This window comes from Pristis pectinata, chromosome 1 (genome assembly GCF_009764475.1).
Source record: "Pristis pectinata isolate sPriPec2 chromosome 1, sPriPec2.1.pri, whole genome shotgun sequence".
NCBI classification, from domain to species: Eukaryota; Metazoa; Chordata; class Chondrichthyes; order Rhinopristiformes; family Pristidae; genus Pristis; species Pristis pectinata.
Window position 1 is genome coordinate 50,105,044 of NC_067405.1, and position 24,191 is coordinate 50,129,234.

The following is a 24,191-nucleotide window of genomic DNA, read 5'->3' on the forward strand; positions in this document are numbered from 1 at the left end:
TAAACTGGGAACAGATGTTCTCTGGTAAATGCACCACAGAAATGTGGAGATTGTTTAGGGACCACACATAGGGTTCCAGATAGGTTTGTCCCACTGAGACAAGGAAAGGATGGTAGGGTGAAGGAACCATGGTTAACAAGAGAGGTGGAAGGTTTAATCAAGAGGAAGAAGGAAGCAAAAATCAGTCAAGGCTTTTGAGAGTTTATTTTATAAAGGAGCTTAAGAAGGGACTTAGGAGAGCTAGAAGGGGGCATGAGAAGGCCTTGGCAAGTAAGGTTAAGGAAAACCCTAAGGCATTCCGCACGTGAGGAACAAGAGGATGACTAGGGTGAGGGTAGGACTGCTCAGGGATAAGGAGGGAAAAATGTGGAGGCGAAAGAGGTAGGGGAGGTCCAATGTTCACCAGGGAGAGGGACTTAGATGAAGGGGAGGTTAGCGTAGTACAGGCAAATGTGTTGGAGCATGTCGAGGTTAAGAAAGAAGCAGTGTTGGAGCTACTAAAAAGCATTAGTCCCCGGGGTCAGACAGGTTATACCCCAGGTTACTATGGGAAGCAAAGGAAGAGATTGCTGGAGCATTAACAATGATCTTTGAGTCCTCCCTGGTCATAGGAGTGGTACCAGAGGACTGGAGGATGGCAAACGTTGTTCCATTGTTCAAGGATTTTTAGGGACAAAATTTATGAGAATTTGGAGACGCATAGTCTTATAAGGGATAGACGACATGGCTTTGTGAAGGGCAGGTCGTGCCTCACGAGTCTAATATTTTTGAGGAAGTAATAAGACAGATTGATGAAGGTAGAGCAGTGGATGTGGTATATATGGATGTTAGCAAGGCGTTTGACAAGGTTCCCCATGGTAGGCTCATCCAGAAGGTCATGGGGTATGGGATCAATGGAAAGTTGGCTGTATGGATTCGGAATTGGGCCTACCCACAGAAGGCAATGGGGTATGGGATCAATGGAAAGTTGGCTGTATGGATTCGGAATTGGGCCTACCCACAGAAGGCAGAGGGGGCTGTAGAACGGGAGTATTCGAACTGGAGGTTGGTGACTAGTGGTGTTCTGCAGGGATCTGTTCTGGGATCCCCACTCTTTGTGATTTTTATAAATGACTTGGATGAAGAGGTGGAATGGTGGGTTGGTGAACTTGCAGATGACACGAAAGTTGGTGGTGTAGTAGATAGTGCAGAAGGTTGTCGTAGGTTGCAATGGGATATTGAGAGGATGCAGAGCTGGGCAGAGAAGTGGCAGATGGAGTTCAATCTGGAGAAGTATGAAGTGATGCACTTTGGAAGATCCAACTTGAAGGCAGAGTACATGGCTAATGACAGCAGTGTGGAGGAACAGAGAAACCTTGGGGTGCTAGTAATAAATCCCTCAAAGTTGCCACGCAAGTTGATAGGGTGGTTAAAAAGGCGTATGGTGTTCTGGCCTTCATCAGTCGGGGGATTGAGTTCAAGAGCAGAGAGGTATTGTTGCAGCTCTGTAAGACCCTGGTTAGACCATATCTGGAATATTGTGTTCAGTTCTGGTCGCCACATTATAGGAAGGATGTGGAAGCTTTGGAGAGGGTGCAGCGGAAATTTACAAGAATGCTGCCTGGATTGGAGAACATGTCTTATGAGGAGAGGCTGACCAAGTTAAGGCTTTTCTCCCTGGAGAGACAGAGGATGAGAGGAGACTTGATAGTGGTATATAAGATTATGAGAGGCATAGACAGAGTGGACAGCCAGCATCTTTTCCCCAAGGTGGCAATGGCCAATACTAGAGGTCACCCATTTAAGGTGCGTGGCGGAAAGTTCAGGGGAGATGTCAGAGGTAGGTATTTTACAGAGAGTGGTGGGTGCCTGGAATGCACTGCCGGGGGTGGGTGGTGGGGGGAGGTGGGAGGTGGTGGCGTGGTAGGGGCTGATATGGCAGGGAGGAGACTCTTAGATAGGCATATGAATGAAAGAAAAATATGAGAGGTGAAGTAGAGAGGGGGATAGATTGAATGGGGACAAGGTTTATATAGGTCAGCACAATATCGTGGGCCGAAGGGCTGTATTTTGCTGTACTGTTCTGTCCCATGCATGTTATATCACTCCATTCACTGTTTGCACTGTGGGGGGCGGGGTGGGAGAGTGGAGATAACCTTTCAAATCCTTTTCCACTGTACTTTCAAATTCCTGACTATCTAATCACTGGCCACTATTCATTCTGCCTTTACTGCAGCTACAGATGGGCTGTATCACTGGCAGAAAATGGTGTTGCCCAGAATTCAGAATAGGTGTTAACTGTGCACATTTTCTATCCTCTCATAAACCAAATAAAACAAAGTCCCATTTCCACTCCCAAAAGGTGTTTTTATAGTAATGTTGCTGGAAAAATATTGGCAATAAAAGATAAAATGAAAGGTCACAAGATTTCATGTGTTAATAACCTTTGTCTAGAATTTGCTGACCTGTATTTCTCATAGCTGTGTTTGAATGTTGCATAAAGTAGTTATTATGTGTTACCTATATTTAATCTGTTCATATTAACTGCTTCCAGGTATTCAACACAGGGAGGGGCATGGCTCCTGATATTGAGTTGAAAATTGCACAGCCTAATTCATTGGAAGGAAATGGCTTTAAGTTATTTGAAATTCTTGACATAAAGGTAGGATAATTAGACAGTGTTAGGTGTAAGTTGTTTATTTTTAAAGCCTCCTAATACCATATTGCCAATAGGATCTCAAAATTTGATTATTTTGACTATAAAGTATAATTGGCATACCTACATTCTTTAACCTCTGGTTAGTGTGGTTCCCCACTGGGAGCATTGACATTAAATATCACAATTATGCCTGCAGATTCTCCTTATAGTATGGATATTACATAAGCAAATGACACTGCAGAAACACATGTAGTAAAACAATATAAAATAGAATTATTCAAAATAAAAGCAAAATCATGTAAGCTGGGAATCTGAAATTTAAAAAGAAACAGTAAATGTTGGAAATACAGATTGCTCCTGTGAAGAGAGAAGCAAAGTTAATATTTTGGGTCAAAGACCTTCCTCCAGCACTGGGAAAAAATTAGAGTTGTGAGAAATTTTATGCAAGTAGTTTTAAAAAAAAGTGCAGGTACAGATGATTAAGTGTGAGGGTTTGTGATAGAATGGAAGGTGTGAGACTAAATTACTGAAGTAGCAATGTTATAAACTAAGATGCTCCTGAGGGTGGTTTTACTTACAATTGTAGAATCAGTTGTTGTCTGAAAGTAGTTGTACTGATCTGAAATTATTGAGCTCTACGTTGAGTCTGAACACCGTAACAGGTGTGCCTAATGGAAAATTGTAGTAGTGTTATAGAGACCCTGAGGCTTGACTGGGTAGATGTTGGGCTGTCTTCACTAGTGGGAGAATCTTTAACAAGGGCACAAAACTGCAAGGTAAGGGACCAGTCTTAGAAATTTCTTCTTGCAGAGGATGATGAATCTCTGGAATTCTCTGCCCTAGTGGGTGGTGAAAGATTGATCATTGGAAGAATTTAAAGTGGAGGTGGGTAAATATTTGATCGACGGTGTGGAGAAATGGCACAGAAAAGGAGTTGAGGCCAGCATAGATCAGCCATGATCATATTAAATGGTGGGGCAGGTTTGGGTCAAATGGCCTAATACTCCTCCTATGTTGTTATTGTTCTTGTGTGGTCTCTGAGCTTCATGAGAATAGAGTAACTGGATGAGGATAGAGATATCAGACAATGGAGAATTTCAGAGAAAAGCAATGTTACTTAGTGTTACAATGCAACTGAGTGGTAGGTGCGTGGAACGCACTGTTGACAGAGGTTGTGGGGGCAGATACATTAGGGACATTTAAGAGACTCTTAGATGGACACATGAATGATAGAAAAATAGGGGGCTATGTGGGAGGAAAGGGTTAGATAGATCTTAGAACAGGATAAAATGTCGGCACAACATTGCGGGCCGAAGGACCCGTACTGTGCTGTAGTGTTCTATGTTCTATGAGTGGAGGTACACTGCAAAACAAAATCTTTGTCTGACTTAGTCCCCCCACTGGAGAGGGGCCTTATTGTGAGCAGCAAATACACTACCTTAAATTGAAAATAACTCTGTCACTCACTTACCTTGTAATATTTGAAGAGCTGCAAGGTGGCAAAAGAGGAAGTAATGTTTTGCATTACCTGTCCTTACAAAGTTTATTTTCCAATAACTGTAAAACAACTGGGTTTTCTTTCTCGCTTCGATGGTGGTGTGATAACTGGTTACTTCTCATTATGCACTTGTCCTATTTAAATTACAATTTTGCTTTGATGTTACTTTTATTGCATTAGTGAATGATATTTATCACCATCCCATAATGAGTGAATAGTATACCAGTGTATTGATAGATTTCAGTTTTTCCTTTGACTCCTAGCCTTTTTTAAATGTGCAATAGAATATATTCAAAATATTAGCATCCAACAGACAGATCACTAACATTTAAGAAGTGAAAAAGTGAGGTTATTTAAGTCGATTTACAATACAAAGTTTGGTTTTAGCAAGTGTGGAAGACTGATGAGGGAAAGCAAGCTCCATATTCTGATGATTCAATAGTAATGATGACTAAGAATGAATGATTGGAGGAGACCTAGCTTGATTTCTGTATAATGAGGATGCAATGACAAAGATGATCTTGTTGTTTAGTATTTTGAAAGTTTAGAGTAGCAGTAGCAGAAAAAACTTTCCATAAAAGTGACTAGCAATTTGACAAAATAACTAATATTAAATTGAATTAAAAAGATTGGAAACTAGAGATGAGAAAGAACAATCTTTTTTTTTTGGATGCATCTGCTCCATTTGTACAAGAGGGCTCACGAAAGACGTCACTGGAAACACCTGCATTTATGTGGTGGACAATCATGGCTCCTGAAAATTAAACAAAAGTGACAAACTCTTTGTGTAGATAAAGGATCAAAAGATCCATGGGTTCTTTAATATCTCCCAAAACATGAGGACTGGTACATGAAATTTCACTTTAATTTATTATTTAAAAGGTAGTATCTCTGGAAATATTAGGCTGCTTCAGTAATATTAGGTGAAATATAGGTTTCAAAAATTCTGCAATGGATTTCACTCCGTGATCTCAACCCACCAGAACTGCTTCTAGTTGTTCCTTCGTACTCTTCCAAGATTTATCAAACCATTTTTCTGTCATGTCACTCAACTGATATGTGGAAGTCAAATTGTTTCAATTTGGTTGGATATTGGTACAGTCTCATTTCATTAAGCTTTTAATTTTTGTTTTTACAGCCTAGTCATGGAGAATGTCGGTTTGATAATCATTTGAAAAACTGCACTGAACTACCTGATGTAACAGTGCTCCATCAAATGTTTAACTTTGTCAACAAGTTTGGGAGTAAAGAATTGGTAAGGATCAATGTAAAATTAATTAAGTTGAACCAGGCTTCAAATGATGAATTAGTGACTAATCGATTCTTAGAATGATTGCAGACTATTATCTGATCAAAGGAACAATAAACTAATACAAGAAAGCATCATTTGCATCTTTTTATCAAGATAAAAATCACAACCAAATCAATCAATAACAGCAGCATTTTGATTTTTGTGGTGCTTCTAATGAAGAGTGTCAAGGGTTTTCAAAGGAGAGTATCAAACAAAATTGGTCACTGGGCCACATTAGAACAGATGAAGTAGACAGTGTGAAAAAGAATGAAAGCAGTCATATTTTGGATTAGAAGTTCACAGAAGCAGGAAGGCAGCAAACTGGCCATCCATGGTGAAATAACTGAGTCTAGAGATGACAGGTCGGGGTTTCAACAGCAAATAAGTTGAGGCAGCAGTGGAATTGGGCATTGTTTTGATGGTGGATGTTGTAGTGATCATGAAGATGGGTGATGGAAAGTACAACTTGGAGTCAAATATGACACTAATTATGAACAGTGTGTCTCTGGGAAAAGAATTCAGTGTCTATGGTCAGAATTTATTTTGAGAATTGAAGATAATGGCTTTGATTTTCCCCATGTTGTGTTTACTTGGTGTAGAGTGTTAGATAGGCTGTCAATTTAAAGACAGTGAATCAGTCAAAAGAGGTGATGGGTAAGTAGAACCTAGAGTAGACTTCAAAGAACATAGCCACTAATATTTGTTTTCAAATGATATCATTGAGAAGGAGCCCATAGATGCAAAATAGGTGGAAACTATGGATAAATTATTGAGGAACACCAAGGCTAACAGTGTGGAAGGAGAAGCCAATGTAGCTCATTCCACTTGAGAGGGAAAAATGGAATCAGGTGGGTATGGTGGGAGGTAGATGTTGGAGTCAACTATATCAAAGACCTGAGGTAAGGCGAGGATTGGAAGGGAGAGTTGATCAGTATCAAGTTGCATAAGATGCCCATTTTGACTTTCTAAGAGTCATTTCCGTTGCATTGCCAGTTGCTGGTATAAATGTAATTGGAAGGATTTCTGGGAAAGATTGACATAGGACATAGTTAAGAATGAAGGAAGGTTGTAGGTGAGGTAGTATTTGAATTCAACACTTTTTAAAAATGTTTCTTTCTTCTAACTTCACCTTCTAACCTTGTTGATTGCAAGCTGACATAAAAACATAAGAAAAAAGGATTATGAAAAGGCCACATCGCTACTTGAGCCTTCCATTCATTAAGATCACAGCTGATTAACTTATCTACATTCCTGTCAGATCACCATATCCCTTGATTCATTTGGTGTCCACAAGTATATATTTATCTCAGCTTTGAAGATACTTGATGACTGGGCAGTCATGTCTCTGGGTAACAAATATGTAGATTTACAATCCCCAACATAATTTCTCTTCATCTCATTTCTTACCATGAAAATGCCGAGTTCTAGGCCCGCTAGTTTAAAAAAAACAGCCTCTTAAGAGAGCACCTACTTCATAAATCTTCAGAATTTTGTTCTGACTCCTGTTCTCACTCCTCAAAACTCTTGAGTGTAATCTTTATCCGAGCCTTGCACCATTGTAGCAAGACTTCCTTACTCTTGTGCTTCCTTTGGCTTCTTAATTTACTTTCTGGCACTGATAAATCAGCACACCACTGTCCCTCTGTACATTGTATTTTACTGATTTTCCACCAGTTTAAAAAATAGTGTGTACCTGGCTTTTGCACCTAATGCATGGACTCCATGCTTTCCTGGATCAAATCAGTAAAGCTGAGCTTGCTGGCTGAGAGAGTCCGAGACCCAAATGGCAAGGGCCTGTATGTTGCCAGGTCATTATGCACATAACTGGATCATGTAGGCAGGCCAGAATAAGCCTTGCTCATGAAACTGCTGAGGAAATCATTAATAAACAGCAAAGCATCATTTGCAGCTTTGCTTTCAGTCAAAACTCTCAAACATTTTGAATGCCACAGATCCTTGAGAACATTCAAAAACTATTGCAAATAAAATTTAAAACTATTAACTGAAGTAAAAATCATCAAAAGCACTTAACTAATTAAAAATTTATTGCAAACACAAAACAATTAAAAAATGCAACTTGTCTTATTTGTGCAGAGTCCAATTATAAAGCTTACTGACAGATTCACTGGCTAGTGTTTGGGGCTTCTGCATGTTAATGCCCAAATGCCAAAGTTCTGAACTTGCATTTATATTGACAGTACGCTCAGAACTGCTGGCATTTACCAACAAGCTTCAGCCTAGTTTTTCTTACCGTAGTGAATAAATTAGATAAGAAGTTCAGAGAATGACACTTTCTCCGTCTGCCACCTCCTCGATCACTTGCTTAATCTATTTATATCCCTTTGTAGGATCTGAATCATCCTCACAGCTTTCTTTCAGGAGTAGTTTTGACAAACTGCATGAAGTCCTTGATACCTTCAAACTGATTTTACAAATAATACTTCATGTTTGACTCAAAGATAGGAAATAAAAGCAAGAAAAACTAGAATTGAATTGTTCTACCTTTAAGCCTGGGGAAGTGTCTTGCTTTATTTAGTACTCTGTTCCTTTGGATTGGGTATCACCTTATCTTAAATGCAGCTAAATAGTCCTGAGATCAGATTATTAGATACCAAGTAGTGGTATCCAATCATTTATCTAAACCACAGTATCATTGAGTGGCTGTGTGTTGATTGATTATCATCGATATTTGATACCGGCTCTCATGGTACATTGATTTTGGGCCTTAACTTCATGCCAGATATACTGCCCTGCTGTTCCCTGGATGTGTAACACGTCAGACCTCTTTAAAACTATTGTATAAATTCAATCATTCTGTTTCTTATGGATTCCTTTAGTCTCGCTAAGTAAGAGTGGCATGTGCAATCACTTTTGAATTTCAACCTTTAAGTTTAAATATTTTTTAAACAGTCTTGCTTCAGACATGGAATTTCCTGTTTACACATCACATGCCAGCTTGGAGACCTTGAAAGTGAGCAAGTTGTATCCATCCATGTTACTATGAGACTCAACTATGCACTTCTAGCATCAGTAAGTATTTTGTGTTTGAGATCTTTTAAATATGGCTTTCATAAATTATGGTTGATGACTGAACTTGGTGTGTTCAATTAAAGTGCAATCAAATTCTATAAACTTCATAAGATTAAGGGAGCAGATCAAAAATGTAGCCCTCAAGTTTTTCTCATAATATTTGAAACAGGAAATAATTAGACAATAGTGTTTGCTGTATTCACCCATCCTTATTGCTGATAGGTACATATGACACTTGTTCATGATGGGGTTTGAGATTGTGTTTGCTTCTATTCCCTTTCCCTTGTGGAATGATATTTTATAAAAGATACTTTGTAGATATACTGTAGATCATTTCAGATTTAAATTCCTGTCTGCACTGGTATCTTTGCCAATCTATTTTATTAAATTTGGGTGAGACTACCAGATAAACCATTGCTCCGATGAAGTTGACGTGGGCAGTGCTGCTCACTGAAATGGAAATCTCATCAAATAACCAGGGAAAAAAAAAGTTTATACCAAAATTTGCTGTTGAGATAATCCAATTTCTGGCTAAAGGAGAAAAATTATTGCTGGGCAGAAAGGTGTGTGTTTAAAATGCAATAAAGTATAGAATTTTATTTTAAATCAGGTTATGTAAATTCATTGATCTACAGGATTGGCAGGTGCAATGGTGGTTTTGCTATTTTCACATTTCAGCATCCATCACTTTCGAGAGGCAAATGCAATTAATGACATTTAATAGAAAATGTATTTTGTCGGAAAATTGGCATTAACATTATATTGTCTACCAGAAGAAATAAGTTTGCTACTGTAATTTTTTTGTATGTAAACAAAGTATAAAATTCACATTTTATTTCAACAGGATTCTGCTGCTTCAACTAGATTTTTTACAGCAGCTGTTGCATCATCAGGAAAAAAGCTCAATGTTGTTGAAATTGGAGAAATGAACATGACTGTAGGTATTGAAATATTATTGTAAACTCAGTAGTATTGACTTGCCTTCCTCTTCTCCTCCTCCCTACAACACCTAGATTAATTTTCAGTCCTTTCCTCTTCTGAATTTGTCCTGGATGCATCTTTGAGTGATGACAGTAGCTTTCCAGGGCATTGCTCTGGAAAGGTCTGAGGAACAGGTTTATTGGCCAGTTGTTGCTCCTTGAAGAGGTAAGGCATGAGCATATGTGCAGTGCAAGGAAAAATTAGGTCAACCAATCACTGTTCTGCATGTAATTAATTAAATGATGGTTGTGCTGCAAACATGCCTCAGGAAAAGAAAAAAAATATAATTTGGAATATTTACTATAGGAATGAAAAGCAGAAATATGATGTTGATTTGCAAGTGTACCCCTCAGAGACTTGGGGCTAAATTGATTGGATTAAGTGGTACATGGCCACAGATCTAGTTTTATACTTAAGCGTAGGCTAATACCAAATATTCTTGAATCAAGATAAACCAGTTCCATTGTATTTATTGCTACCTTATTGCAAGCAGAGAAAATGTAGTGTTTGAAGAGAAAGACATGTGTACCCAACCTTCAGCCTCTATTGTGTGACAATAGCAAATTATACCAGAAGTTTGATTTGTTGTACGAAGCCCTTTTTTCTTCTTTTTAAAAAATGATCCAAATGTCATAACTTGTAGTTATACATTGAAGGATTATTGACACTTCAGTTACCAATGAGGACATTTCATGGTTTTGCATGAACCAGCTCAAAAAAAACTATGGATGATGTTTCTGGAACATATCTGAGAGGTGATTACCTGGTCTGTATTACTGTTATGTAGCCCATTACTGGCAGCCTTCCTGTCTGCTACTTTCTTCTGCTGGAGCATTAACCCTGTCTTCCAATGCTGGTCAGCTCTGGTGTATTTATGTTCTCTGAGAAGGTTGCCCGACCTGCCTACTGTATGCACCATGATGAGGAATATTTATTTTACATATATGAAACAAGTGTTTCAAATATGCTTCACTACTTTGTTACTTGCAAACAGACCTATTTTCTACCCCCACATTTATAAATACCACTGATTTAATTCTTGACAGCCATTTTCTATTAGAATGGTGACCTTCAAGTTGAACCATCCTTCTTACAAATTCTTCAGAATTGCAGCTGCACCAGATATTATGTCTTCTCTTTCATAGCTTGGCCACTATAGTTGCCTATATAAATAAGGAGTAAACTACACTTAGGAAATCCAAGTTGTGAAAGTTGCATTAATCATGTTATTTCTTTGAACACAGTTTATAATCTCATGAATTTACTTCTTTTCTTCAAGGTTACGATGGAAGCATATTATAATTTTACACCAAAAATTAAAGTTGCAATAGGAATTATTACAATCGGTTTCCTCCTGATGATTTTAACATTGGTTATGATCATATGGTTACTTTGGAAGGTAAGATTCATATTAACCCATTTCTATAATTAAAGCAGGACCTTTACATCATCTGTTGTTCCAGTGCAGCTCAAGGGACAGAATTTATTTTTCGGCTAGACTCGCATCATAATTTCAGACAGATCTTAATTACTGCTCCCATTTATTTTGTACAGCAGATACTAGTAAATACTTTGTTGTCGGCACTTACACCTCATTTTCTTTCTGACAACTTTTCAAGTAATTCTATTGAATGGTATCATTTTGCCTTGCCTTCTACCTGATCAATCAGCCTACCCTTTTAATTTCTCCTACCCAATCACTTTCCCTATATTTATTGTTGCTTAAAATGTTTGTCCTGTTTTTTATGAAAAGTTATTGACCTGAAACATAAGTTTAAAATTTGCACTTGTAAAACCAGCAACACTGATGAACATCTTGCATCAAAGCTGAACCCACAATTTCTGATAGCCATGTATGTGTATCTAAATCTGGAAGCTGCTCTCAGATACCCTGTTGCTTCACAATGTGCACTTTTACCATTAACATAAAATCAGTGATTTGACATGAACTTAAACTGTGATGCAATGTTTTGTGGTGTAAAAGAAAACTTGGATAATGTTAAGCTTTGCTGAAGGATTTGTAGCTGAGTATTTAATGGTCTGCCCATTCTATCCCAGTCCATGAAAGTATTCCATATACATAGAATAGTACAGCACAATACAGGCCCTTCGGCCCACAATGTTGTACTGACCTTTAAACCTCGCCTAAGACTATCTAACCCCTTCCTCCCACATATCCCTCTATTTTAAATTCCTCCATATGCTTATCTAGTAATCTCTTGAATGTGATCAATGTACCTGCCTCCACCACTGCCCCAGGCAGCGCATTCCATGCCCCAACTACTCTCTGGGTAAAACACCTCCCTCTGATATCTCCCTTGAACTTCCCACCCATTACTTTAAAGCCACGCCCTCTTGTATTGAGAATCGGTGCCCTGGGAAAGAGGCGCTGGCTGTCCACTCTATCTATTCCTCTTAATATTTTGTACACCTCTATCATGTCTCCTCTCATCCTTGTCCTCTCCAAAGAGTAAAGTCCTAGCTCCCTTAGTCTCTCCTCATAATGCATACTCTCTAAACCAGGCAGCATCCTGGTAAATCTCCTCTGCACTCTTTCCAATGCTTCCACATCCTTCCTATAATGAGGCGACCAGAACTGGACACAGTACTCTGTGTGGTCTGATCAGAGTTTTATAGAGCTGCATCATTACCTCACAGCTCTTAAACTCGATCTCTCAACTTATGAAAGCTAACTATCCTATCCACCTGTGAGGCAACTTTCAGGGACCTGTGGATATGGACCCCCAGATCCCTCTGCTCCTCCACACTACCAAGAATCCTGCCATTAACTTTGTACTACCTCGCACTTCTCTGGACTGAACTCCATCTGCCACTTCTCAGCCCAGCTCTGCATCCTATCAATGTCCCTCAGCAATCTTCGACAATCCTCTACACTATCTACAACACCACCGACCTTTGTGTCATCTGAAAACTTGCCAAACCACCCTTCTACCCCCTCATCCAAGTCCTCGTGGGACACCGCGATATTGTTTTTGGAGGATTTTCTGCACAGATTAGCTGGAAACAAAACTACCTGTAAATAATTAGCAGGCTCTATGGAGAAGGTTTTCCCTTTTCTAATACTAGTTCCTGTCTAGTACCAGTGATGTCAACACATGGGTAAAGTGCCCATGATTGAAATTTCTTTTTGACAACAAACCACATTGAAATACTTAAATTTTTTAAACTATATAAAAACATAATTGGAAAGCAAAATTAAGATGAGACTCCTAAAATTATGCTTCTTAAAGGTTTGATTCTAAGAATCATGAAATACTGAAGTAAATGCTTTGAGAAAATGATCCCATACACTTTTTTTTAGTGCCAAGAATTTCTCCTGTAAAAATGGTTAAGTACACCACTAGAAACTCAGTTACTTCTATTTCAACAAGGCCTGTGATTTTTCTATAAATGTTAGCAGGAGGAATGGTGCAAAAACTGAAATTCTCGCTCAGTCATATTTCTGCCAATTACATTAGAAAAGGTTACAACAACATAGCTTATAGATCAATGTTGAATGACAGCAACTTGATTTCTATGTTTAGTTGCAGATGCTGTCAGTTTCATTATGTTGTAATAATGAACACCAATAGTTTTCCAATCATTGCACTTGCAAAATTAAGGATGATATTTTAGTTTCTTCCATAATTAATTCCACATTTCTCCCAATCTTACCATATGTACATAAAAACTAGGAGCCACTCAGACCATGAAGCCTGCCCTGCCATTTAATAAGATCATGGCTGATCTGATCATAACCTTTTAACTCCCTTGCTTATCCAGAATTCTATCCATTCTGTCTTAAAACTCTTCAAAGACCCTGCTTCCACCATTCTTTGATGAACAGAGCACCAAAGGGTCATGAACTCGTAAATTTTCACATTGTTTCTCTTAAATGAATGACACCTGAATTCTCCCACAAGAAGAAACATTCTTTCCACATCCATCCTGTCAATGCGTCTTGTGCTTCAATCACATTCCCTCTCACTCATCTTAATTCCAGCAAATACAAGCCTAAACCATCCAACCTTTTGTCGTAAGATGATCTGCCTATTCCATGTATTAGACTAGGAAACCTTTTCTGAATTGCTTCTAACAGATTGACATACATCCTTAAGGAGACCAATTCTGTACACAGTACTCAGTATGTGATCTCACCAATGCATTATATAAAAAAGAACATCATCTCCCTTCTGTTCAGCTCCTCTAGCAATAGACAATAATATTCTGTTAGCCTTCTCAATTACTTGCTGTACTTGCAAGTATGAGTCATGCAGTAGAACACCTGGATCACTCTGAATCTCAGAGCTCCACAGTTTTTTGCCATTTTGATAGTATACTTTGTTTTCTCTGCCAAATTGGACAGTTCACATTTTCCAGTATGATACTCTATTTGCAGATCTTTGCCCAGTCACTTAACCTATCTATACATCTTTGTAGCTTCCTTATATTCCCCCTTACAACTTACTTTCCTACCTAACTTTGTGTCATCTGCAAATTTAGTGCCTATGTCTTTAGTGCCTTCATCCAATTTATTAACATAAATTTTAAAAATTTGAGGCATAGCACCAATCTCTGTTGCACACCACTTGTTACATATTGCCAACCAGAAAACACAATTATGCCTACTCAGTTTCCTGTTAGCCAGCCAATCTTCTATACACACCAATAAGCATCTTTAAAATGGTTAAAGTAATATATAATCCATGTTTTTTACTTTCTGGTTTGTTGTTTTTGGGAATTTTCAATCAGCTTGATTTCCAGATGTGGTAGGGCCAAATGAATGCTCCATCCTTGAGAAAAAGGTCAGCATTTAAAACTTTTTAACCTCACGAGTTGACTATTAAACAAAATAACACACAAGAAAAGACTCCTGTGTTATCAATGTTCAGTTCACCTTGATAGGTAATGCCACTTTATCCATACATTTGGCACACTTGCAAAGATGATCCTTTCAGCCAAGTCTGGGACATTATGGCAGATAAAATTTCAGTAACAGAATTGCTATAAAATAATGTAAAATGCTAAATAATAAAAAACTAATTTGTGATTTTCTTCTTCATCTCTCTCCCCATCCTCCCATTCAGTGTGGATTCTTTAAAAGAAAACTGAATGATAGAATCAAAAAGAAGAAAAAGAACCACCAAGGAAATTGGAGACCAATCAGTGAAATGGATGATGACTATGAAATGGACCAAGAGTAATCTCTCACTACTAATATTGTAAAATAACAGTACCCTTAAAAATTGGGTCACTTGGTGAACAGTGGTGTGAATCTCACTATCCTTTGATCCCTGGAGGCAGTGGGCTAGGTGTAGCGAGACCTCAGCAGTGAATATGCCTCCAGTTGTGTACTGTTGAGGTCTTGCCCATCGAATATCCTTAAAGGCTTTGACAAGGCAATGCTGGCAGTGAAGTTTTGCATTGTCTCAAAGTCTTTCATAGCTTATTAAATGTGTCAGATATTCAGGCATTTAATTTGCCTCCCTTCCCTATTCTCAAACCAAGAATCCCTGTTGAAATGAATGTGGTCTCTGATCCAGAATCAGGTTGGAGAAGCAGATTCCCTGGTGTAATGAAATGAACATAAGACTTGTTTGCACGAGAAGAGCTGAATCCTGACGATCCTTTGGAAATGCTCGTCTCAGCCAACTTGATTCAGCCTAGGGCTTACCACTGGAAACATATTCCATATTGTGTTTTTTCCCCTAACGTGGCTGATGAGAGGTGTTGAATCAATTCTTGGGGTAAAAATATTGGTCAATCCCTCCATGTAATACAAAGAGATCAGGATAACAATCATAGCATATATAATCATAAAGAACAATAAAATATAAACTAAACAAAAAAAAACTTCAAAAGAAAAACAAACAACAAAAAGGGGAAAAAAAAAACTGGGCTAAACTTTCTCAGTAGAAACAAAACAATATTATGTCGTCAAGTCCGTTCCTCCAAGTTGGAAAGTTATTGAAAGGGGATCTACATCATGTGAAAATATTGAAGGGTCAATCTCTCCAGAAAACATTTTTAACAGATATAAAGATATGCCTTTTCCAAGGACATTGAGAATGTCTGTAACAATGAGATTGTATAGGCAGTTACCAAGGATTGTAAGGTAGTTAGACAGTTGAGAGTGCAGTACCAGTATAACTACAAAATCAATTTTGTGCAGATAATTTACATTTTTTTGATCTGTTGGAAATTTACAAGAATATTTTAAAATTACTAGATCAGTCATATAGTATTGTAATTACTTACCCCCGCTCATAATACTTAGAATTGACCAGCACAGAATTAAAATGGGTAAGTAGTAGAGATTTCTGTGTTAATTACAGCTACATCAATACATTTGTCAGTCATTTTCTTTAAATTCCAGGCCTAAATTCCTTTTATCTTGCTTCTAGTCTCTCCTTATTCTCCCCAACCACAATGCATAACTCGCTGTTTATATAATATGCATAGCTACTTCCTCCTGGCTACAACCCCTCTATAAAATATTCCAGCAACCACACTTCCCAAATGACTGAGGCTCCAAACATTAAAAAAACCACCTATCCTCCTCAGCCTCTTCCCTTTGATCTTGTTCACTCTGCAACCCCCTTAAGTTCTGAATATATAACTTTGACCTTTGCCCTCTTGCTCCACTTAAGACAAAAACTACATTTAATCTCCACTCCTAGCATACAGTTCTACTAAAAACAAACTAGTGGGGGGAAAAGAGTGAATGCAAGTGTGACACAGTTGCTAGACTATTAGCTTAGACTACTTTTTAAGAAATACCACTAGTAGGCTGAAGTCACAAAAATCAGCACACTGAAAGTGATCACCATTTCATCATATGTAATTATGAAGCAGGAATATGTAACTTCAGAGATAAAAGAATTTAATCTGAAAGGAAAAAAGATTAATAATTCAAATGAAGCTGTGAGGTTCTGGGCTCAGTCTCCTGATATTGATCGCCTACTCAAGCTGCTGCATAAGATGAATTAGATAAGTTAACGCTGAACTGTTACTGGAATTGACAAAGAAAAAATAACAAAATGACAAATTACAGGTAATTACTTAGAATGATTAACATACCTGTTAGCTTGGAGAATTTCATTAATCCTTTTAGTGGAAGGATGTTTACTAAGAGATTAGAATTAGTCAGTTAATTATTGGTTTAGAGGAATGTTTTCATAAGTAATTTTTGTATTATTGAACTTCCAGTGGTGTACAGTGCAAGTGCAATTACAAAATCATTTTGCATAATTTACATTTTAAATGGTGATGTTAGATCTATATTGGAAATTTACAAGAATATAATTTTAAAATGACTGGATTAGCCACACAGTACAAATGTTACTACTTACTTTATCCAGAAATCTGAAAATTAACAAAATATGAAAACAATCAATCACTTCAGTAGATTAAACATTAACAATGTTATTGCTCACTTAGATTTTATTCATAAAGCTTCATTTTCTTAACTGTAAGTACTATGCGTATTGAAATCCATGATTTTTGTTTACATATTCATATATTACCTCATGTAAACTATACAGCCTCCATTAGTAATTCTATAACTTCAAATAATATTAAATAATCAAAATTGCTATACAGATTCTTGTTCTCTTGGCTACACTACAAAACTGCTTTGAACTATTATAGAATGAGAGGCATTTTGTCTGTCTTATGTATGGCAATATAAACATCTTGACAACTTCAACTAACAAGAAATGTTCCTGCATAGTTTTTAAATTGGTAATCAATGTATATATTTTCTTAGAGATATGTTTTACTGAAAACAATTTCAGAACTATAAATTTGTTGTATAAATGCATAATATACTCATCAAATGTAGCCATTTAATCCAAGTAGTTGCACAGAATTCCAACAATCCTGATTCATTGACCTCAGAAATTCTATGAATTACAAACCACTAGAAATTTTTGGTATCATCTTCACTATAAGCAACCACACTTTACTATAGGATCATCACATTCTTCAACAGTTCTTCCATACAGAGTAATTAGCTGTGAATGGATCCTGTGAAAGTAAACGAAGTAACTCATTACACAATAGAGTAATAGAATAAAATCAGTGTCTGAATATAACTTAAAAGTATAATCAGTCAAGGACTGCAAACAAATTTGTAGTTTAATAATAGAACTTGTTTGATGTAAACGTAATTCTTGAACAAACATTAGATCAAAAATAAAAACCAAGTGGACTGGTAATTTTTGAGTTTTGAATGCTTTAAAACAATATTCTGCAAACATCTTACAATAGTCAATGCTTACTTTATATGAACTTCTGAAGATTCCTCCATTAAGTCACCATCAATGTTCCATGGACAACTTCCTTTTAAAGAAATTACCGATGGACAATGCGAACCAAAATCTGCTTTCTCTTCTGTTGTCTCATTAAACCATCCGTTTTTAATCCTTAATTGTATTTTAACTTCCTGGACTGTATATGTCTCCACAAAGGGAAAGTTAAACTGCAAGCAACAAGACAAAATAAGATACAGAACAATGTTTAGCAAACAGAAAATTGAAATATACCACAATTTTCTTTTGTTGCGAGTCATTTAGTCTGCAATTTAACAGTGACTATAGTGAAGTCTCTCAGGAGTGGTCTGTGGTACCCAAGGAATTTAAGGTAGAAAGCCGAAAACTGAATATGCCAAACGAGATGGTTACTGAAACACAATTAAGTACACTATAAAGGCAGATGTATTTATTGAAATAAAATCTCTACAAACAACTGCAAATTGACAAAAGAGCGCATAACAAAATAAAATGAGGCAGGATGCAAAGAGCTGATCTGGATTAGGCAGTACCACATTTTACTTTAGATAATAGTCCATTGAAAATGTCCTGTGACAGCAAGCTTCTTCTTCTTAGGAGGACAGCTGTGCTAATGCTATCAGAAGCCTGTAGGATGTATTATTAAGGCAAGAAAACAAATTAACTGTATTTAACAAACAAAAATTGTTTTAGTTTACCTGATTCCTTAGACTATCATATCGCTTCAGGTGTTTTATAAAATCTGCTCGAGTACAGTTTCGGACAGCAATAAGTGCCATACTTCCATTATCCAACCTAAAATAGAAAATTAAATACCAGAGGCAGATTTTGCTGAACTGAAGCAGTGAAATAAAAGCCTCTATATGAAAATTGTTTCTGGTTGGAACAAATATTCCATAGGTGACAAATTATCATTGATGATTGCGAATGAACATTAAAAATAGATTAATAATACTATTAAACAGTGGACAGAAGAATGTCTTTAAATATATTTAGTGCTTGCTTGTGAGAAATTACTGTCAATAACAGTAAGTCAAGATTTTGATCACAAGTATTGTTATTATACAACAACTGACATCCTTTTGTATGCAGCATTTAAGTGCTTGGAAAAATGTTGTTTTTGCAGATTTAGACAAATTATTTAAGCGAGTCTAATGTTCATTGAGTAATGGTGCAGATGTGCTTTTCTGAAACCTAACTCTTATTCAATTGAATCAAGAACACCATTCCATATTTATGGAAGTCTTCACCCGAGCAGATTGAGTCTTTTCTAACCATAAGATTACACGGTAGTGTAGCAGTTAGCATAATGCTATTACAGTGCCAGCGACCTGGTTTCAATTCCCGCTGCTGCAGGAATTTTGTACGTTCTCCCTGTGTCTGCGTGGGTTTCCTCTGGGTGCTCCAGTTTCCTCCCACAATCCAAAGATGCAGGTTAGGAAGTTGTGGGTATGCTATGTTGGCGCCAGAAGAATGGCGACATTTGCGGGCTGCCCCAGCAAATTCTTAGTAACGCAAAAAGACGTTTCACTGTGTTTCGATGTACATGTGACTAATAAATAAATAAATAGATAAATACCTTAATTGCAGTTTAATATCCTCAAAAGTTGATCAAAATGTATCAATGAATACAAAATCTCAGGGCAGAAAGAAATCATAGGCACTAGCCTATTTTAAATCGACTGACCTAGTGTTAGGCGCAAGGCCTCTTGGTGCCATGGAACAGCGACAAGGAATAGCCATAATGCTAATATTGAGAAAAGTTCCCTGCACGCTTTTCCATTTGTCTTCATCATCTGAAAAGCACCACAAATTAGTGTTAATATTATATCATAAATACAAAGTGACATTTCAAATTCATTTAAATCTATTCACTTATAATTGAAGTTAACATTCAGTACTCACTACATTGTTCCTCAGCATTTGTTCCATCTGCATTTCTAAAACAAATCAGAAAGTTATTTGCCTATATATATAGAAAACAATCTTGTTACAAAAATACAATGGCCTGAATTTGCAATAGGAATAATTTTAAAGTTTTCAATATTCTGTATTATAACGTAGGAAATCTGACAGCGAAATAACTTTTCAGGTACACATGCATGGAAATGGAGAAGAAGCTGTCAGAAATGATCCGCTCCATTGTAATATACGCTACCACAGTCTTTGCCAGTAGATGGGACTGAAGTGACTGCAAGAGCATGAACATACTGCCTTCAAAGTTCCTTTGGTCAATTGAGGAAATGGTGTCTAAAGACTGAGACTTCAGACCGAGCACAAACTCATGCTCTATCTGGCAACACAATCTCTGGCCTCCTTTATACTTCTGACTACCTGGACTACCAACAACAGGCATGTTGAGGCACTAGAAAGATACCTAAATGCTGTCTCTGCAAAATCCTCCAAATTTTCTGGAAGGATAAGCAAACCAACTTCGTGGCCCACATTACATTCAGTCAGCCATGTTCAATAAGCCATGTCAATTGTATGCCTGAAACAGATGTGTCATTTTAAGCTTCTTCATGAGAAGAGAGTAGCAGGTACACAGTGCTAGAGATTCAAGGATGTGCTCATAGCCTCCTTGAAGTAATGCAACATCTACACCAAAACCTGGGAATATCTGACCATAACCACTCAAAGTGTGAAGGAGCATTGAGATGAGACTGAGAAATGCACATATTCTGTACAGTGTATTGAAGACTGCAGCACCAAGTTTAAGGTCTGGGAAATTACAGATTCATTGCACACCACAAGTAGCTGCAGGTTGCACTGAAGTACCAAAGTAATGCTAATGTGCACTTGGAGAACTCTGATTCCTAGGCAAAAACATTGCATGACATCAGCCAAGGCTGTAGAGTTTCCTGATCTTGAAAGGTTACACAGCCAATTTTATCCAACTACAAACAAAATATTGCTGATACTGGAAATCTGAAATAAAACCTGAAAATACTCAGCAACTGTGGAAACAGAAATAGAATTAATCTCTCATTAAATCCCTTATAAAGCAAGGTCATCGACTGGAAGCATTAACTTGATTCCTTTCTCCATGGATGCCATTTAACATGATGAGTTTTACCAGCATTTTCTCATCTTACTCCACACTTTTAAAATGTGCTTTCCAGTTGGTTATAGCTGTAATATATTATAGCCCAACCCATATTCAAGGAAGTTTAAGGACTCTCAGACCTTCCAGTTTCCATGCACTCAATGGACAGACAAAGGTTTGATTTTGGAGATCCACTGGAACTATGTATCAAATATCAAATTAGCATTATAAGTTGCTCAATTGCAAGTTAAAACAGAATTACATTTCAAGAATTTTTTGCTTCCAAAAAGCAAATTGATAACAAAGGAGCATGACAAGAATCTGTGTAACTGCTTAGAACAATCTCACAAAATTATAAGTAATAACTATGGATGGAGAAAATGTGCAAATATTGTTGAATAAATGTGGAATTTCCTATTTTTATATTTCTTCCTGCAAAATATATTTCATCATGCTGTGATAATAACCATAGTCTTACAATGGTCTAGTTAACCCTCGGGTTATCTTTTACAAGAACAAAAGCATGTCCTAATTACAAAATAGCTGCTCAACATTAACTCCCATTTTATGCACAAAAGTCTTGGTCAAAATGAGGTTTTAAACACAGCGTCTTAAAGGAGAGAGGCAGAGGGTAAAGAGCTTCAGCAATGGAATTTAAGAGTTTATTGCCTTGTTATGGGGAGGAGATAATAGACAGGGAAAGGAAGACAATGGGAGGCTTTGAAAGCAATGATGAGAATTTTGAAAATTAAGTTGTTTAACCACAAGCCATGTAGATCAGCAAGCACATGGATAATGGAGGAGTGAGACTTAGCGCAAGTTAGAATGCAGGACACTGGGCTTTGGAAAACCTCATGTTAATAGAGAGAAGAAGAGAAGCCAGCCCGGAGCACAGTGAAATAAAGTCTATCCAGTCCATCAAAAACGCTGGTGATTGGTTACTTGGACGACCACAAATGTATACTTCAATCAGCCAAAACAAAATATTAAGCAATGATCAACACAGTCTCAGTACTCTTCCCAATAGTTATTGATCAGAGTAATTCCACTCCAAGTCAATTCAAAGTCATGTCAAAGGGCTACAACAGTGTTAACTTAGGGACTTCAAAAATTACGGCTGATATTTTCAGGAGTAAGAGTGTTTTAATGTCTCATAGATGATACTGCTAATTGACATTGCTCATCTTGCAAGATTAATCTTATGTGCGTGGAGCCTCATTCCCTCAGAAAAATATTGGTGTTGTCCCCAGTATCTCTCTCAATTAATGCCATGAGTATTTTCCATGCCTTACTTCATTTTCTTTGCACAATTTTTGCTTCACACTTCTTATTTTAGATTCTGTGTTTTTTGGTGACTAATTGGGTGAACGTACTTATTGTCACTTGTCCCAGTCAGGCACTACATAACTTTCTGTCAAGGCAAGATGCAAATTGGAAAAGATGTCTGCTAAGAGGAATTTCAGCTGGCAAGCATACAAGGTGGCTGTGGGCAGCTATCACAAAGGTAATAGTTCTGATTTCTGCATAGATGAGCGAACCTAATAAGCAGAGGCATAGCAGGGTACCTCAAACCTGTGAAATGTATTCGTTGTGCCATGCAGAAACTCCAGCACGTTTCCTGTGTCCTGGACAACCACAGGTGCAACTGGTCTTGTCATCTGGAGTTCTGGGTTTCAGATCTTACGCAACAATTGATACAAGAGCACAAAATTGTGTGTCAAGGATAGCATGTTTTGGTAAATGTCACCCTGCAGATCTAGGAAGTGTATCAGAGAGGGCCTAGATGACTTCCAAACAGACATTAAAAGAGCAAGCAGATAGTTCAGGAGCTCCATGAAGGCATCATGCTCTCTAATTAGCACATGGTTCTGGGGAGTGCAGATGGAGCCAAGATCATAGCACCAAGAGTGGCTCAGCTGTCCAGGAAAGAATAGGAAAGATAAGTAGAGTAACAGTTATAAGAGCTTCTATAGTTAAGAGAGCAGACAAACTGAGATTCAAAGTTATTCCAGGATAACATGTTGCCTCCCTGGTGCTGGGGCCAAGGAGATTTAGCAGCTACAGAAAATTCCAGAAGCAAGAAGAGCCAGAGTTGGTGGTTCATATCGGTACCAACAGAGGTAACATTGAGATAATGTTCTGCAGACAGATTTTAAGGATCTACAAAGAAATTAAGAAGCAGTAGTAATCTCCAGATTAATCCCAGCATCACATAAGAGGATAGGCAAATAAATGTTCGGCTGTTCGGGAGAAGGACTTTACAAAGGCACTAAAATCAATGCTGAGGAAGGTAGGATTTTACAGGCCAGACAAGTTGCACCTCAACACAACTGAGTCCAATATTCACACGTTTGCTGGTCCAGTCAGGCACGAAACTAAGTTAGCTGGGTGACGAGAAGCTAAGCCTAGATTCAAAAGGGAGTAAAGCAAAACTGCAAATGAAAGACAGAAAATTAGTGAAAGAGTTTGAAACACCAAGGGAAAGAGACTAGAAAGTAGACAAAAAGTCTATCTCGACCTATCCATATATAACTCAAACACAAGGGATCCAATAGGCAAGGCAGATTCCAATACACACATGGAAGTACGATATTTTAGCTTAACTGAAACATTACAAACTGGAGACACAAGAGACTGCACATGGCGATGAAGCTGGTTCCACCTGCCCACCACCTACACACTTGTCCACTCGAGTTTCTTCTCCCTTGGCCTAACATTCTTATCCCCTCCCCCATGGTTCCATCTAGCCCATCGTCCCTCCCATATCTGATTTCAGATCACCTTCCAGCCTCTGTTGATACCTTCCCCTTCCTGCCCTCCCCACCCCACCTAGCTCCATCTGCCTAACCGCCTTTCTTTTCCTTGTCTGCTTCCACCTCTCACCCATCAGCCCCTCTCTCTAAAGTAAGCCACCTCCCCCACCTGGATCCATCTGCCGATCATCCCTTCCTTATCTGGTTTAACTTATCAGCTCCAGTCTCTGTCTCTACCGTCCCAGTCCCCTCTTTATACTGGCTATTTTCCCTCTACACCCTCAATCCTGATGCAGGGTCTTGACCTGAAATGTCAACCATCCCTTTGCCTCCACGGATGCTGCCGGACCCACTGAGTTCCTCCAGCAGGTTTTTTTCTCCCCCATTACAAACAGTAGCACAACTGGAAATTTAACACTCCTGGTTACAGGGTTTTCAGATGAGATAGCGAAGGGATTTAAAAAAGGTAGGTGTAGGAAGCAACATGGGTTAAATAAATAATCAATGAGAAAGGGATGTGTTAGAAAAAAATCACCAAAGGAGGCGTATGGTTGAACTACAGAAGTAAAATGGGGTAATAACATTGTTGAAAATGTATTATAGACACCCATATAATCAGAGGGAGACAGAAGAGCAAACTTGTAGGCAAATTTCCGATAAATG

The 24,191-nt window shown here is 37.8% G+C and overlaps 2 protein-coding genes across 9 annotated transcripts in view; one reads left to right on the forward strand and one right to left on the reverse strand.

Annotated features, from left to right (window-relative positions):
- The window catches only part of itga4 (integrin alpha 4), a 106,377-nt gene extending 89,668 nt beyond the window's left edge, over window positions 1–16,709 (forward strand). The window contains exons 23-28 of one of the 2 annotated variants that reach the window (XM_052022134.1): window positions 2,534–2,641; window positions 5,275–5,391; window positions 8,338–8,457; window positions 9,302–9,394; window positions 10,718–10,837; window positions 14,526–16,709. In XM_052022134.1, the coding sequence (XP_051878094.1) occupies window positions 2,534–2,641; window positions 5,275–5,391; window positions 8,338–8,457; window positions 9,302–9,394; window positions 10,718–10,837; window positions 14,526–14,642 (675 nt within the window). In that variant the 3' untranslated portion in view covers window positions 14,643–16,709. The remainder of the gene's footprint in view (window positions 1–2,533; window positions 2,642–5,274; window positions 5,392–8,337; window positions 8,458–9,301; window positions 9,395–10,717; window positions 10,838–14,525) is intronic. The other variant, XM_052022143.1, reaches the window with a different exon arrangement.
- A 562-nt stretch (window positions 16,710–17,271) lies between these two features.
- Window positions 17,272–24,191, reverse strand: part of cerkl (ceramide kinase-like) — a 134,289-nt gene continuing 127,369 nt past the window's right edge. For all 7 annotated transcript variants that reach the window (XM_052022182.1, XM_052022209.1, XM_052022202.1 and 4 more), the window contains 5 exons: window positions 19,635–19,669; window positions 19,417–19,525; window positions 18,428–18,524; window positions 17,721–17,920; window positions 17,272–17,466 (listed from right to left, as the gene is read on the reverse strand). In XM_052022182.1, the coding sequence (XP_051878142.1) occupies window positions 17,385–17,466; window positions 17,721–17,920; window positions 18,428–18,524; window positions 19,417–19,525; window positions 19,635–19,669 (523 nt within the window). In that variant the 3' untranslated portion in view covers window positions 17,272–17,384. The remainder of the gene's footprint in view (window positions 17,467–17,720; window positions 17,921–18,427; window positions 18,525–19,416; window positions 19,526–19,634; window positions 19,670–24,191) is intronic.